The 12576-nt window shown below is 36.3% G+C and overlaps 1 protein-coding gene across 1 annotated transcript in view; it reads right to left on the bottom strand.

Moving 5' to 3' along the window:
* Positions 1 to 12576, bottom strand: part of PKN2 (protein kinase N2) — a 150570-nt gene that overhangs the window by 51341 nt on the left and 86653 nt on the right. Inside the window, exons 7-8 of the mRNA XM_008157786.3 lie at positions 5701 to 5886; positions 3792 to 3901 (exon numbers count right to left, since the gene is read on the bottom strand). Coding sequence (XP_008156008.1) covers positions 3792 to 3901; positions 5701 to 5886 — 296 coding nt within the window. The remainder of the gene's footprint in view (positions 1 to 3791; positions 3902 to 5700; positions 5887 to 12576) is intronic.

Here is a 12576-nt window from a genome sequence, read left to right as displayed (position 1 = left end):
GAAATCTGCCATCCACTGACTTTTGCTTTGTCCTCCAGCCACAAAGCATACAGTCAACCCAAGGAGAGAACATGTACTACAGCTTACTGCTTACTTGGCCCTTCTCCAAGCCTTTGGCAAACACTGCTACTGGATCAGTATAATTTTCTCTGAAAACCAGAATGCATCCAATAAGTCGTAATAAGCTCTAGAAAATCACTACCAATCGATTATAGCTGGCACACACAAATTGAAATCTTGTTATCCTTAGTCTAATTCTTTTTGTACATGTTTCTTTTAACTTTAGATAGTTATCAAAGCTGTTAAATCTCTTCTTTAATAGACTTAAAATCCCATTTTCTTTCAGTTGTTCCATATGTAACAGGATTCTCATCATCTCACCATTCTAGCATTCTTTACTGAATAACCTTTTATAATGCTTATCTGATCTACGGTATGATCTGATCCAACTCAAAGATTTTTTATTTCTCTTTGGCAAACCTTCTTTCTCCTCCTAATCTTGGGATACTGCTTATGATTTGATAGGTACACTTTTGTTTTCTTACTTATAAAGTCTTTCCAATTATGGGTTAGTAACTATTTTCATAAGCTTCTATAGTCCATGATATCAGATCATTTGTTACAGGTAATTCAGATGTCAACTCCCCTGCTGAAAGCCCCTCAATTGTCTTCCAATATCCTCTCTAATAAAATGGTAATATGCAAACCAACCATCACTCCGCTACATAAGCCACGCCCACCAGCCAGCCACGCCCACCAGCCAATCAGGGCGAGTGTGCAAATTAACCCCAATCTAAGATGGCTACAGCCACAGAGAGCAAGGTTTCCCAGGTAACAGAGGAAACCAAGCTTTCCATAGCCATTGCAGGCCTAAGCCTCCACTCAAGCTACAAAGTTTCAATTATAGAAGGTAAACAAATTCAAACAGAAATGGTGGCAGAATGGAGCTTGAGAGAGCAGGCCAGGGTTGCCCCTGGCAACAGGGGAAGCAAAGCTTTCCGCACACCCTGGCCGGGCCCACCCACTTAAGGCTACAAAGTTTCAATTATAACCCCAACAGAAATGGCTGCCAGCCACAGAGGGAGCCCCCACCCTGATCTGGGACACCCTTCAGGGCAAACCAGCTGGTCCCAACCCCTGTACCAGGCCTCTATCCTATCTAATAAAAGAGTAATATACAGATTGATCATCACTGCAACACACAATATAGCTGCCCCCATGTGGTCAAAGATCCTGGCCCCATGTGGACACAAGATGGCCACTACAAGATGGCCAGCAGGAGAGAGCAGTTGGGAGGCACTCGGCCTGCAAGGGAGGGCAGTTGTGAGGGACCAGGCCTGCAAGGGAGGGCAGTTGAGAGGGACCAGGCTTGCAAGGGAGGGCAGTTGGAGGTGATCAACTCTGCAGGACAGGGCAGTTAGGGGTGACCAGGCCAGCAGAGGAGGGAAGTTGGGGGCAAACAGACTGGCAGGGGAGCAGTTAAGCATCAACCAGGCTGGCAGCAGAGTGGTTAGGGGGTGATCAGGCTGGCAGGCAGAAGTGGTTACGGGGCAATCAGGAAGCAGGCAGGCAAGCAGTTGGGAGCCAGCAGTCCTGGATTGTGAGAGGGATGTCCGACTGCCTGTTTAGGCCCGATCCTGGTGGAGTCCCAGATTGGAGAGGGTACAGGCTGGGCTGAGGGACAACCCCCCGCCGTGCACAAATTTCGTGCACCGGGCTTCTAGTGTAGCCTATAAAAATCCTAGTAATCTGGCACCTACCTATAGTTGCTGTTTTACTTCACAATGATCTGCTCACCATTTTTATTCTTACGACACATCAAGTTCTCTACCTTGAAGGTAGGGGACATATGCTTTGTATCTTCTGCTAGGAACACTCTCCCTGGATCTCTGCAAGTCTGGCAATGTTTCACCCATTAAGTCTCAGGTTAAATGTAGCCTTCTCAAAGAGACTTTCCCTAACTATTCTATTCAAGTTAGCCCCCTTCCAATTTAATTACATCATCCTACTTACTTCCTTCATTGCACTTGTATATTTAAAAAACAACAAAAACAACTTGTTTGCTATTTGTCTTCATTTATTAGAATGTAAGGTCCATAAATTTAGGGAATGAACTATCTTGATCAAGTATCACCAGCATGTAGAATGATGTTTGGCATAGAACAGAAAATCAGTGATTATTAAGCTTATGAGTTCCATGACAGCAGTGAGTATATGTTATCTCTGTAAACTAGAACAAGTAAAATACCTGGTACATGTAAGATGGTCAATAAATATTTGTGAAATAAATAGAGTGATCTTATCCACTTAGAATTCACTAATCAGAAGACTTTCATATACACATATTAGAGCCAAGGAAAGCAATGATGAAGGGCCTGATTAGGATGCTGGTTGTGAGGATTAAAAGAAGTTATAAATTGGAAAAATATTTTAAAAGTAGAAGATAAAGCAGTAACCACCACTTCATATCATCAATAATTATGAATCTTAAGTATTAACATATATAATTTAAAAATGACATATGTACCATCAATCTAAATACTAAATGATAAAAAAACCTTAACATCCTTTTTACATTTTAGATAAAATCATGATTAAGTTTTACTATTTTGTTCCCATTCTCCAATGGATGTATTAGAATGAAATAATAAAATTATTTATCATCATGGATTTATTTATTTTTTAATCCTCTCCTGAGGATTATGATTTTGTTATTGATTTTAGAGAGAGAGGAAGGTAGGGAGAGAGAGAAACATTGATGTGAAAAAGAAACATCGATCAGCTGCCTCTTGTTACACAACTCAACCGGGGATCAAACCTGCAACCTGAGTATGTGCCCTGATAGGGAATCAAACCAGCAACCTTTCAAGTACGAGACAACACTCCAACCAACTGAGTTGCACCAGCCAGGGCTCAGCATTAATTTAAATTTACTGTAGAACAAGTTAACTTCTATGGCTACAGGTTGCATTCTAGCCATTCACATAATTTATGAAAGCCACTGAGACACATGGAGGGTTGGATGACTAAGCATAATAGCTCGTTTCAAATACAGCTTTGATAATATTGTTAGAGAGTGGGAATTTTTGAACATGCTTTCTCCTAGTCGACTTGGCCATAAATCCCAGCTGCAACTAACAAAATAGCCTTACAAGATAGATCACTGTCAACTTTCCTGATAACGGGATGCAGTTACTTACTCCACCAGGCGCCAGGACCCTGTAAATGACATGTTGACATAACCTAAGAAAAACTACTTTGTTTTAAATTGTTTGCTCTGCAAAAACAGGAGGTAGTGAATGGGTTTAAATACAGTCAGACACAAAGGGTCGGGGCTGCTCTCTGGGCTGCGTGGAGAGAGAGCAGTCAGCCGGCCGGTTATTAAAAGGCTCCCTAAATTTTAATTTGGTCTGGACTCCAGTGGTCGTTTACTCGCGTTCGCTCCACAACGTTATAACCCAGAAATGGTGGGTCAGAAGAATCACCTTTGTGCTTAGAGAGTGCATTACTAACATAAAATATATTTCAATATTAGATCTCACCTGGTTGCCAATCTTTCAGGTTAATACAAACTACACATTTTCAAGTCACTATACAAATGAAAGCTACAGCAGCAATCTGATATTCACCTCTATCTTAAGGTAGATTTAGGTATAACTCAACAGATGACAAATGTCAAGAATACTAGGTTCTTCAATTCTGTTAAAAATAAAACTTCTGTCTTATGAAACATAAATTTTACGTTCAAAATGAATACAAGGACTATTCAAGTAAAAAGTTTCTCATCTTACCCTGTCTAGTTCCAGTGTAAACTTCTGGTCCCATGACTGATTGGAAATGGGTTTCCAGCTAGTTTGACCAACCACAGTATTATCTAGCTTCAAAACTGCGCAGACATCATCTGTAATTACAATTTATAAAATTGCTTAAATATTTTAAAACATTTAAAATAGAGGTATCACTGTTTAATAGAAATAAAAGTCTTCCAATCCTTCAAAAATAAAGTTCTTACTCAATACTGAAGCTTCTGAATCTTAAATAGCTAATTTTATATATACATACACTACCACTACACACTCCTAAGTGATCCTGTTTGACAAAAACATCAGCTGCTATCTATTTTATTTATATTACTAGAGGCCTGGTGCACGACATTCATGCACTGGGGGAGATACTCCCTTTAGCAGTCTGGGAGCCCTCAGGTGATGTCCTAAGCAGCAGGTTTAGTGCTGCCGCTGTACTCGCCAGCTGTGAGCATGGCTCAGGGGTCTGGCTGAGCTGTGCTCCCCTGTGGGAGCGCACTGACCACCAGAGGACAGCTTCTGCATCGAGCATCTGTCCCCTGGTGGTCAGTGAGCGTCATAGCAATCGGTCAATTTGCATATTACCCTTTTATTATATAGGATAATGTAATTAAAAGGGTGAACAAATGACCAGTAGCTGTCTGCCACAATGTATGTGTATGTTTGTAGAGCTGATCGTGAAACAATGTGAAGGTTAGGGGTATTGAACCCCTGTGCAGTCAAAAATTTGTATAACTTTTGACTCTCCCAAAACTTATCTACTAACAGCTTACTAGAAGCCTTACCAATAATATAAACAGTCAAGTAACACACATTTTGTATGTTAAATGTATTATGCACTGTATTCTTACAATAAAGCAAGCTAGAAAAAAGAAAATATTTTAAAACCCTGAGAAAGTACATTTATAGTATTGTACATATTTATTGAAAAGATTCTACAGATAAGCAGACCTGCATAATTCAAATTTGTGTTGTTCAAGGGTATACCAACAGCAATCATCCAGTTTTTCTCCCTCTATATTTGCTATTTATAGTTTGTTACCTCAGACATTTTTAATTTTCACATTTTTCCTAAAGTCTCTACCTACAGGAAAGAAAAGTCATATTAATCTTTGTTCTCTGTTGTAGGTGGAAATGTCATGTGCCTTTCTCTCTAGTTATACATTTCTATCATTTTATAATTATCGATTGATTTTAGAAAGAGAGAAAGGGAGGGAGGGAGAAACATCCATTTGTTGTTCCACTTATTTATGCATTCATTGGTTCTTTCTTGCATGTGCCCTGACCAGGGAAAGAACCCACAACCTTGGCTTATTGGGATGATGTTCTAACTAACTAAGCTACCTGGACAGAGCTGTAAGTATACTTTAGAATGTCTCCAAAATGCTTCACCAACCTGTTATTTTACTATTACCATCTTCACCTGCTCCCCCATTTCAACATACTACTGGGATAGTGGGCTACTATTTTAGTAAACACGTTTGTCCAGTGGTTAGTTATCAAAGTTCAATGTTAGTTTAGAAGTGCCACTATATCATTAAAAGAATCAAGATGTGACAAGTCCCACAGCCTCTGTACACTTCTAGTTTGGCGTAAAGAGTGATATCTAATATTTCATTCTTCCAAAAGAATTAATGCTATATGTCATTCAGTTTTCTAATTAATGCTTTATGTCAGTTTTCTAATATGTTTTCAATGAAGTAAATTTTGTTGCCTTTTTTCACGTTCCTGTCATTATACCTTTTAATTATTTTAAAACTAAACTATGAAAATCATTATTTTAATGTTTGTTTTTTTGGTCCAACTTTGACTCTCCCCATTCTACTGTGTCCCCAATGCTAAGTTCTTTGTTTTTTAATTTGTTATATGTGATTTAAAAAAAATCTAGTTACTGAACTTGATAAGTCATCCGTTTTTAGGAGATTTCGACTACTTCCACTTTTACTTTTGCTCGTTCTGCTCATGAAAGATGATCTGGTTTCACTTGGACTCCAACCAGGTAGTGCAACTGATGTTGCTTTTGACCGTCCAGGGACATTTTCTAGGATATCTTGACAGCCCATAAGACGAACTTCCAAAGTACCTGTTAAGCATAAAAAATATCAAATAAGAACATTAATTCTATTTTTTAAAATATTTATTGTTGAAAGTATTACATAGGTCCTCTTTTTCCCCCCCCAAACCTTTTCCAGCCCACTCCCATCCTAAGAACATTAATTCTTAACATACAAAATTCAGTCTTTGTTAGTTATTTAAAAATGGGCAGGTGGGTGGCTGAGTGGGAGAAGAGACCGATAAAGTAGCAAAATCTCTTCTCCCAGAGGATCTGTGGTGTAATGTAACTATCATCTTTCTTATTTTAATTAGAGAAACCTATTGAAAAATCTTAAGGCAACTATATAAAAATTTACAGAAAAAACAGCACCTTCTGATACTGTCTGTAGGGCATAAAACAAATTATATAAACTTCATGTGTATCTGGAAGATATATAAGAAGTGTAAATGTTACACTTCTAGAATTACATGGAAGAATTACAGAATAATGTGGCTAGGACATGTGGGAGGGGAAACACATAGCTAATATGCCTATTAAAATAAACATACAGAAATTAGAAATCTGACAGCTGTGTTTAATAGTTATATAGTTAACATAGAAAAGGACTTTACAGGCTTCTTTTGCATAGATAAATGGGTTTCTGTTCTATATGAAGATGTAAAATAACATCTTTCCATTCTAATAGTTTAGTCAAATAATTATGGTGTGTAATTATCTAAGCACAAAGTAATTGCAACTTCCTTAGGCAAATAAATACTACCGGGTGTTCAAAATGAAAATGAGGAACTGTGAGTTAGGGCACCTGGAGTTACGGCTTTGTCATCATTTGGGCTACACTTAGTGTACTAAGATTTAAAAATGGTGCTTTAGTATTAAAATTTTAGATACTGCACATAACATAACACTTTAGGAAGGTTATTTCCTGGTAAAAGCTGTTCCATTAAACTTAAATAATTCAAGATTAATTTTACTTAGTTTTTAAATATCTAAACGTAACCAAAGGGCTTTTAACAGAGTAAAAAAGCCTGGATTTGTCTTCAACTCAAACAACTAACAAAATCAAGACAAAATATTTGGGGGGGGAAAGTATTAAAATACTGGATTTCAGGCAATGAAAAACAGTGATCCCTAAGAGATGGGAAACAAATGAGAAGAACTATAAGATTGATTCAGCTTACTGCCTTGAGAATATCTAGGACACAGTGCAGGGACAGAGAATCTCAGGTGGAGCCAAATGGACTACCTGAGTTAAGGAGACAGAACTGAGACTGAAATGACCCAGGCTGCTGGAAGCTAATTCCACCATGTCATAATAAATGCAAGAAATCCTCAAAAGGTTGATGGGCTTCTATTTTCAGCAGGGCTGAATACGTCTTGTTGCCTACTGGAATGGCCAAAGGTATTTCCTCAAACCTGAAGATCTGCATATATTATTTATTGCCTGTTACCAAGACAGCTGAGGGCATTTTAATCTACATGTTATTGCCTCCTGCTGGCCAAACAGCTGAACAGCCCAAGGCATTTCCTCCAACCTGACAATGCCTACTGTATTACCTTTGATATTTGTATCTACTTTGCTATAGGGCAAAATGTGGGAATAAAAAGAGTCCTGGGTCCGGAGATAGAGAGAACGTAGCTACTACAGCTAAGCTTCCTCTGGCTCCCAAAATGCCTTCCAAATTCATATTTCTTCTCTAGACTCTTTATTAATTTACACGCAGCCTTTCTCCAGATTCATGAACCCTTCTAGATGCTGGATATCACCCTGGCATTACCAGGCAACTAGAGTTCATAGAAGACAGCTGACCAGAGACAAAACTCCTTGGATTTACAGAGGGTTCCTCTGATCAAGTATTCAGTCTTGATCCAGTAGTAGCGAATAATTACTCTTGGACTAAACAATGTTCTGGTCCCACACAACAAATCTTAAAAGCAATTCCCCAAATATAAACTGCTTCCAAGTAATTTAACTGTGACCTAGAACAAAGCTCAAGAATATTTACCGAATTACACAAATATCCAGCACCCAACAAGCTAAAATTCAAAATGTCTGGCATCTAATCAGAGATTATCAACTTTATTTGTTTTCTATTGCTGCATTTTCAATGACCACAACTTAGTTTGAAACAATACCCATTTATTATCTCACAGTTCTGTGGGTCAGAGTCTGCGTGGGCTGCTCTGCACTTTCTGCTAAAGATCTCACAAGGCCGAATCACTGCCTGCCAGACAAGGCTCTTATCTGGAAGCTCTGAAGAAAAATCTGCTTCCAAGCTCATTTAGGTTGTTGCAGAATCCAGTTTCTTGTATCCATAGGACTAGGGAAACTATTTTCTTGCTAACAGCTAGGGAATGTTTTCAAGTTCTAGTAGCCACCTGCATTAGTCCCCATGTGGCCCCTTCCTTTGTGAGCCAGCAATGGCACATAAAATTCTTTTCATGATTCAGATTTCTCTGATTTCCTCTCTGCCACCAGTGTCTGAAAATTCTCTGCTTTTAAGGAGCTCATGTGATTATATTAGGCCTACCCAGATAATTGTCCTTTACATTAACTCAAATTCAACTGATTTAAAAGTAAATAAACAACTGATTAGTAGTACCTTAATCACATAAGCGAAAACAACGCAAATAGCAATGGCAGGGGAATGGATAATCAAATTTTGTTATTATCTGTTTATTAGTATATTCACAAGACTGAATATACTAATAAACAGATAAAACTATTAATACACACAACATAGATGAAAATCAAAATAATTATTCAGAGTGATAACGAACAAATACCCCAGCAAAGAAAATGGAATATATTGTAATTCCATTGATTGACTGATTGCTTGCTTTCAGAGAGGAAGAGAGAAACATCAATAATGAGCGAGAATCACTGATCAGCTGTCCATTGCATGCCCCACACTGGGATCGAGCCTGCAACCCCGGCATGTGCCCTTGACCAGAATCGAATCTGGGACCCTTCAGTCCGCAGGCCAACACAATCGACTGAGCCAAACCAGCTAGGGCTATTGTGATTCCTTTTATATAAAATCCTACAAAATGCAAATATGTAGTGACAAAAAACAGATCAGTGATTGCCTTGGGACAGTTATGGGTAAGGAGAGCAGGAGAAGAGCAGCAAAGACAGATTACATAAAGCATTTGAGGACACTTTTGGGGATATAGTAATTATCTTGATTGTGGTGATGGTTTCACTTTAAATATATGACAAAACTTATCAAATTATAGCTTTAAATATGTGGTTTATTATATGTCAATTATACCTCAATAAAATTGTTCTAATAACTGGACGTTGATGATTGTGGCACAACCACATATCTTCACTAAAAATCAGAAAATAGCATGCTTAAAGTTGAGTGAATTTTATAGTATGTAAATTATGTCTCAATAAAGCTGCTAAAAGTGGAGTGGAGGAAGCTCCAATCTCATGTCTGGTTAGCCTATGCAAATCTTACCTAATTGTAAAATGTTAAGGCAGATTAAGTATAATGGATTCCATTTTAATTTTAGTTCAAAAGAAACAACTTGTATTTGTGTGTTTTATTTGCTTTTTTGTTGTTAAACTGGAAAATTTAGCTCATTTTCAGTGTAAATGCTCAGCTGTAAAAGTAATCCCGGGGAAACTGAAAACATCTGGTTACTACCTCAAACCCTGGTAGTTTATTAAATATTTTAGTAATTTCAATATTAGGAGATAACAATGCTCAACACCTGCTTTCATTTAGGAAAAAAGAAATCTAGAAGGATTTAAGATCTTTATTAAGCATCTAGAAGTTTCTTTCTTTTATGAGGTAATACAATTGCAATTTCATATAACCATTAGAAATAGCTTAAAATTACATTTTTTTATTTTATAACCCACAATGTAAAATATTTAAAACAAGCAACTCCAAGAAGTAAATGTTTATTTTCATAAGCAGTACCTATGAATTCCATTAGAACAAGTAAATGTATTTTTATTTTAACTTTCTGGAAAAACTATTTACATAAAAAATTACATTTTACTAAATTCAACATTTAATCTTGGTACAAGTGAGTAGCATTTTTTAATTTTGAGGAAGTCTTCTTTTATAAAAACTATTAAGTGTCTTAAAATGTGGGCCTAAAAGATTCAATTACACAGTATATCAAAGTAGCAACAAATATGTAAGTTCAGTATTATAATTATACAACCACAAAATAAACCAGAGAACAAATGAGACAACCCATAAATACTACCATTCAGGAAAAACTCAGGATAGTAAATGTTCTTACTAATCCTTCATCATGTCTACGCCTTTATTAACCTTTTGCACTCCGATGTCGAGATTAAAATTACTCTTTGAATGTATCAATAATTTGAAATATAAAAAAAATCCAAATAAATAAGTTTGTATGAAAAGAAACTCCCGTTTTTTATTCTACTGCCACGCTTTGTAAAATCTGGGGTACTTAAAAAATTAAATCCCGAGTAGAATAAAGGAACCGAGAAAAAAGCAAGCGAGTACAAAGGGTTAATACCAATACTAAGTTTCTTCCTAGTTACCTCATATTTAGTGGAATTTTTTTTAAACCAAACTGTATTAAGAACTAAGATACTTCTTTTAGACTGCCGATTTATATCACTTGAGTAAAGTTCAACTTCAGGAATAAAGAAGAGGAAAAGAAATGAAAAGAAATTAAAGAATTGGGGAGAAGAGGAAGCCAGAAAAGGAAAAATATTTCTAGCTATATCCGTCGATTTTCTAAAACATGGCTTTATTACTTTTCTAGAAATAGTAATTTTCAAATATTAGAAAACCATATTTTAATCAATCATTCAGAAATTCTTGAATATTAATGTGTTCATGACTAAATCATAAGATAGTGAAACTTAGATAATAAGTATTGTCATTGCCTTTTTATTGTAAAATATTTACCACGTTCAGTAGTGCTCCCTTATCCATAGTTTCGCTTTCAGTTTCAGTTACTCATGGTCAACCGCAGTCTGAATATGCCAAATGAAAAATTCCAGAAATAAACAACTCGTAAGATTTAAACTGCGCTGTTCTGAGTCACATGATGAAATCTTGCACTATGCTGCTCCTTCCTGCCTGGGACATGAATCATCCCTCTGTCCAGTGTATCCACGGTATAGAAGCTATCCATCCCTTAGTCACGTTGCAGCTGTCTCAATTATCAGATCTATTTGTCATGATATCACAGTGCTTGTATCTTAGTAACCCTTATTTTACTTAATGGCTCCAAAGCACAATAGTAGTGATGCTGGCAATTTGGATAAGCCAAAGAGAAGCCATAAAGTGTGTTAAATGAGAAGTTGAAAAATTTTGACTTAATAAGAAAAGAAAAAAAATTTTACACTAAGATTGATAAAATCTACTGTGAAACAAAGTTCTATCTGTGACATTGTGAAGAAGGAAAAAGAAATTCTTGCTAATTTTGCTGTTATACCTCAAACTGCAAACGTTACAGCCACGGTGTATGATAAGTGCTTATAAATATGATGGAATAGGTGTTAAATTTGTGGATGAAAGGCATGAACAGAAAACATGGTCTGACTGACAGCAGTATTTTGCACCACGAAGTAATGAGCACGAAGTAATGAGCCTACATGAAGACTTCAGAAAGAGATCCCCTGAAATGAGTGACACCAAGTCATTTATTGCCAAGTAAGTGATGATTATGCACCTTCAGGAACAGGTTTGGGATTTCATCATCTAATATCATCACAAGAAGAAAGGTGAGAGACCACATTCACAAAACTTTTATTACATTATATTATAGTTGTTCTATTTTAATACTACTACCATTAATCTCTTACTACAACCCAGATAGGTGCCCTTAACCTCATATGGACTCTTTGGGGTGAGGACCAACGCTCTAAGCACTGAACACACCAGCCAGAGTGTATGTTTGTATTTTTAATGTTATCCCAGAGGCTGCTTACTTAGTCTCTGTTTCCCTTATTTTTTACAACAATAAATGTTTATTGATGTATAGACATTTTAGGAGCCCAGAGACCAGATATAAACATAAAAACAGGTATCAGCTATCACGGATATCAGAAATTACAAGTGTAAGGCAAGCACAGGAATCAGAATCTTCCTGTGAATAAAAGTTCCCATAAGCCTAGTCCACAAACATGAATCATGTCTCTCTGGTTTGAACCAACAAGATCTCTTTTAAAAACCTGGCTTTAGTAGAGCTCAAAAAGAAGCTCTCATAAATGCCCTTAAAGTATCAAATCAGGCATTAAATGGGTAAGGTCAGTTGCAAACCATTTCAATTCCATTAAGTTTTACCTCCTATTTTATTTTACTTTTAATTAGGAGCATATACATTTAGTGTTGTTACGGCTTATTGATGAATTTATTTTTTTTATCATTATAAATATTTATTTTCTAAAATACTCTTCGACTTGCAGTTTATTTGGTCTGTTTTTAGTAGAGCTATACCATTCTTCTCATGCGTGAAGTTACTTAGTGAATATTTTCCATTTTTTATTTTCAACCTGTTTGCTTTTTTTAAAATTTAAAGTGAAATGTTACATATATATATATACATATATACATATATATACATATACATATATTTGTGTGTGTATGTGTGATTATATATATATAGGTATATATATATATATAGGTATATAATAAATAGGTAAGTTCTTTTTATCTACCCTGAAAATCTAATTGATGTTATTTCTTGGGAAGGAGCCTCTAACTTTGTAAT

Source organism: Eptesicus fuscus, chromosome 9 (genome assembly GCF_027574615.1).
Source record: "Eptesicus fuscus isolate TK198812 chromosome 9, DD_ASM_mEF_20220401, whole genome shotgun sequence".
Lineage (NCBI taxonomy): Eukaryota > Metazoa > Chordata > Mammalia > Chiroptera > Vespertilionidae > Eptesicus > Eptesicus fuscus.
The sequence above is the reverse complement of the archived record's forward strand: the minus strand, read 5'-3'. Positions and strand labels throughout refer to the sequence as shown.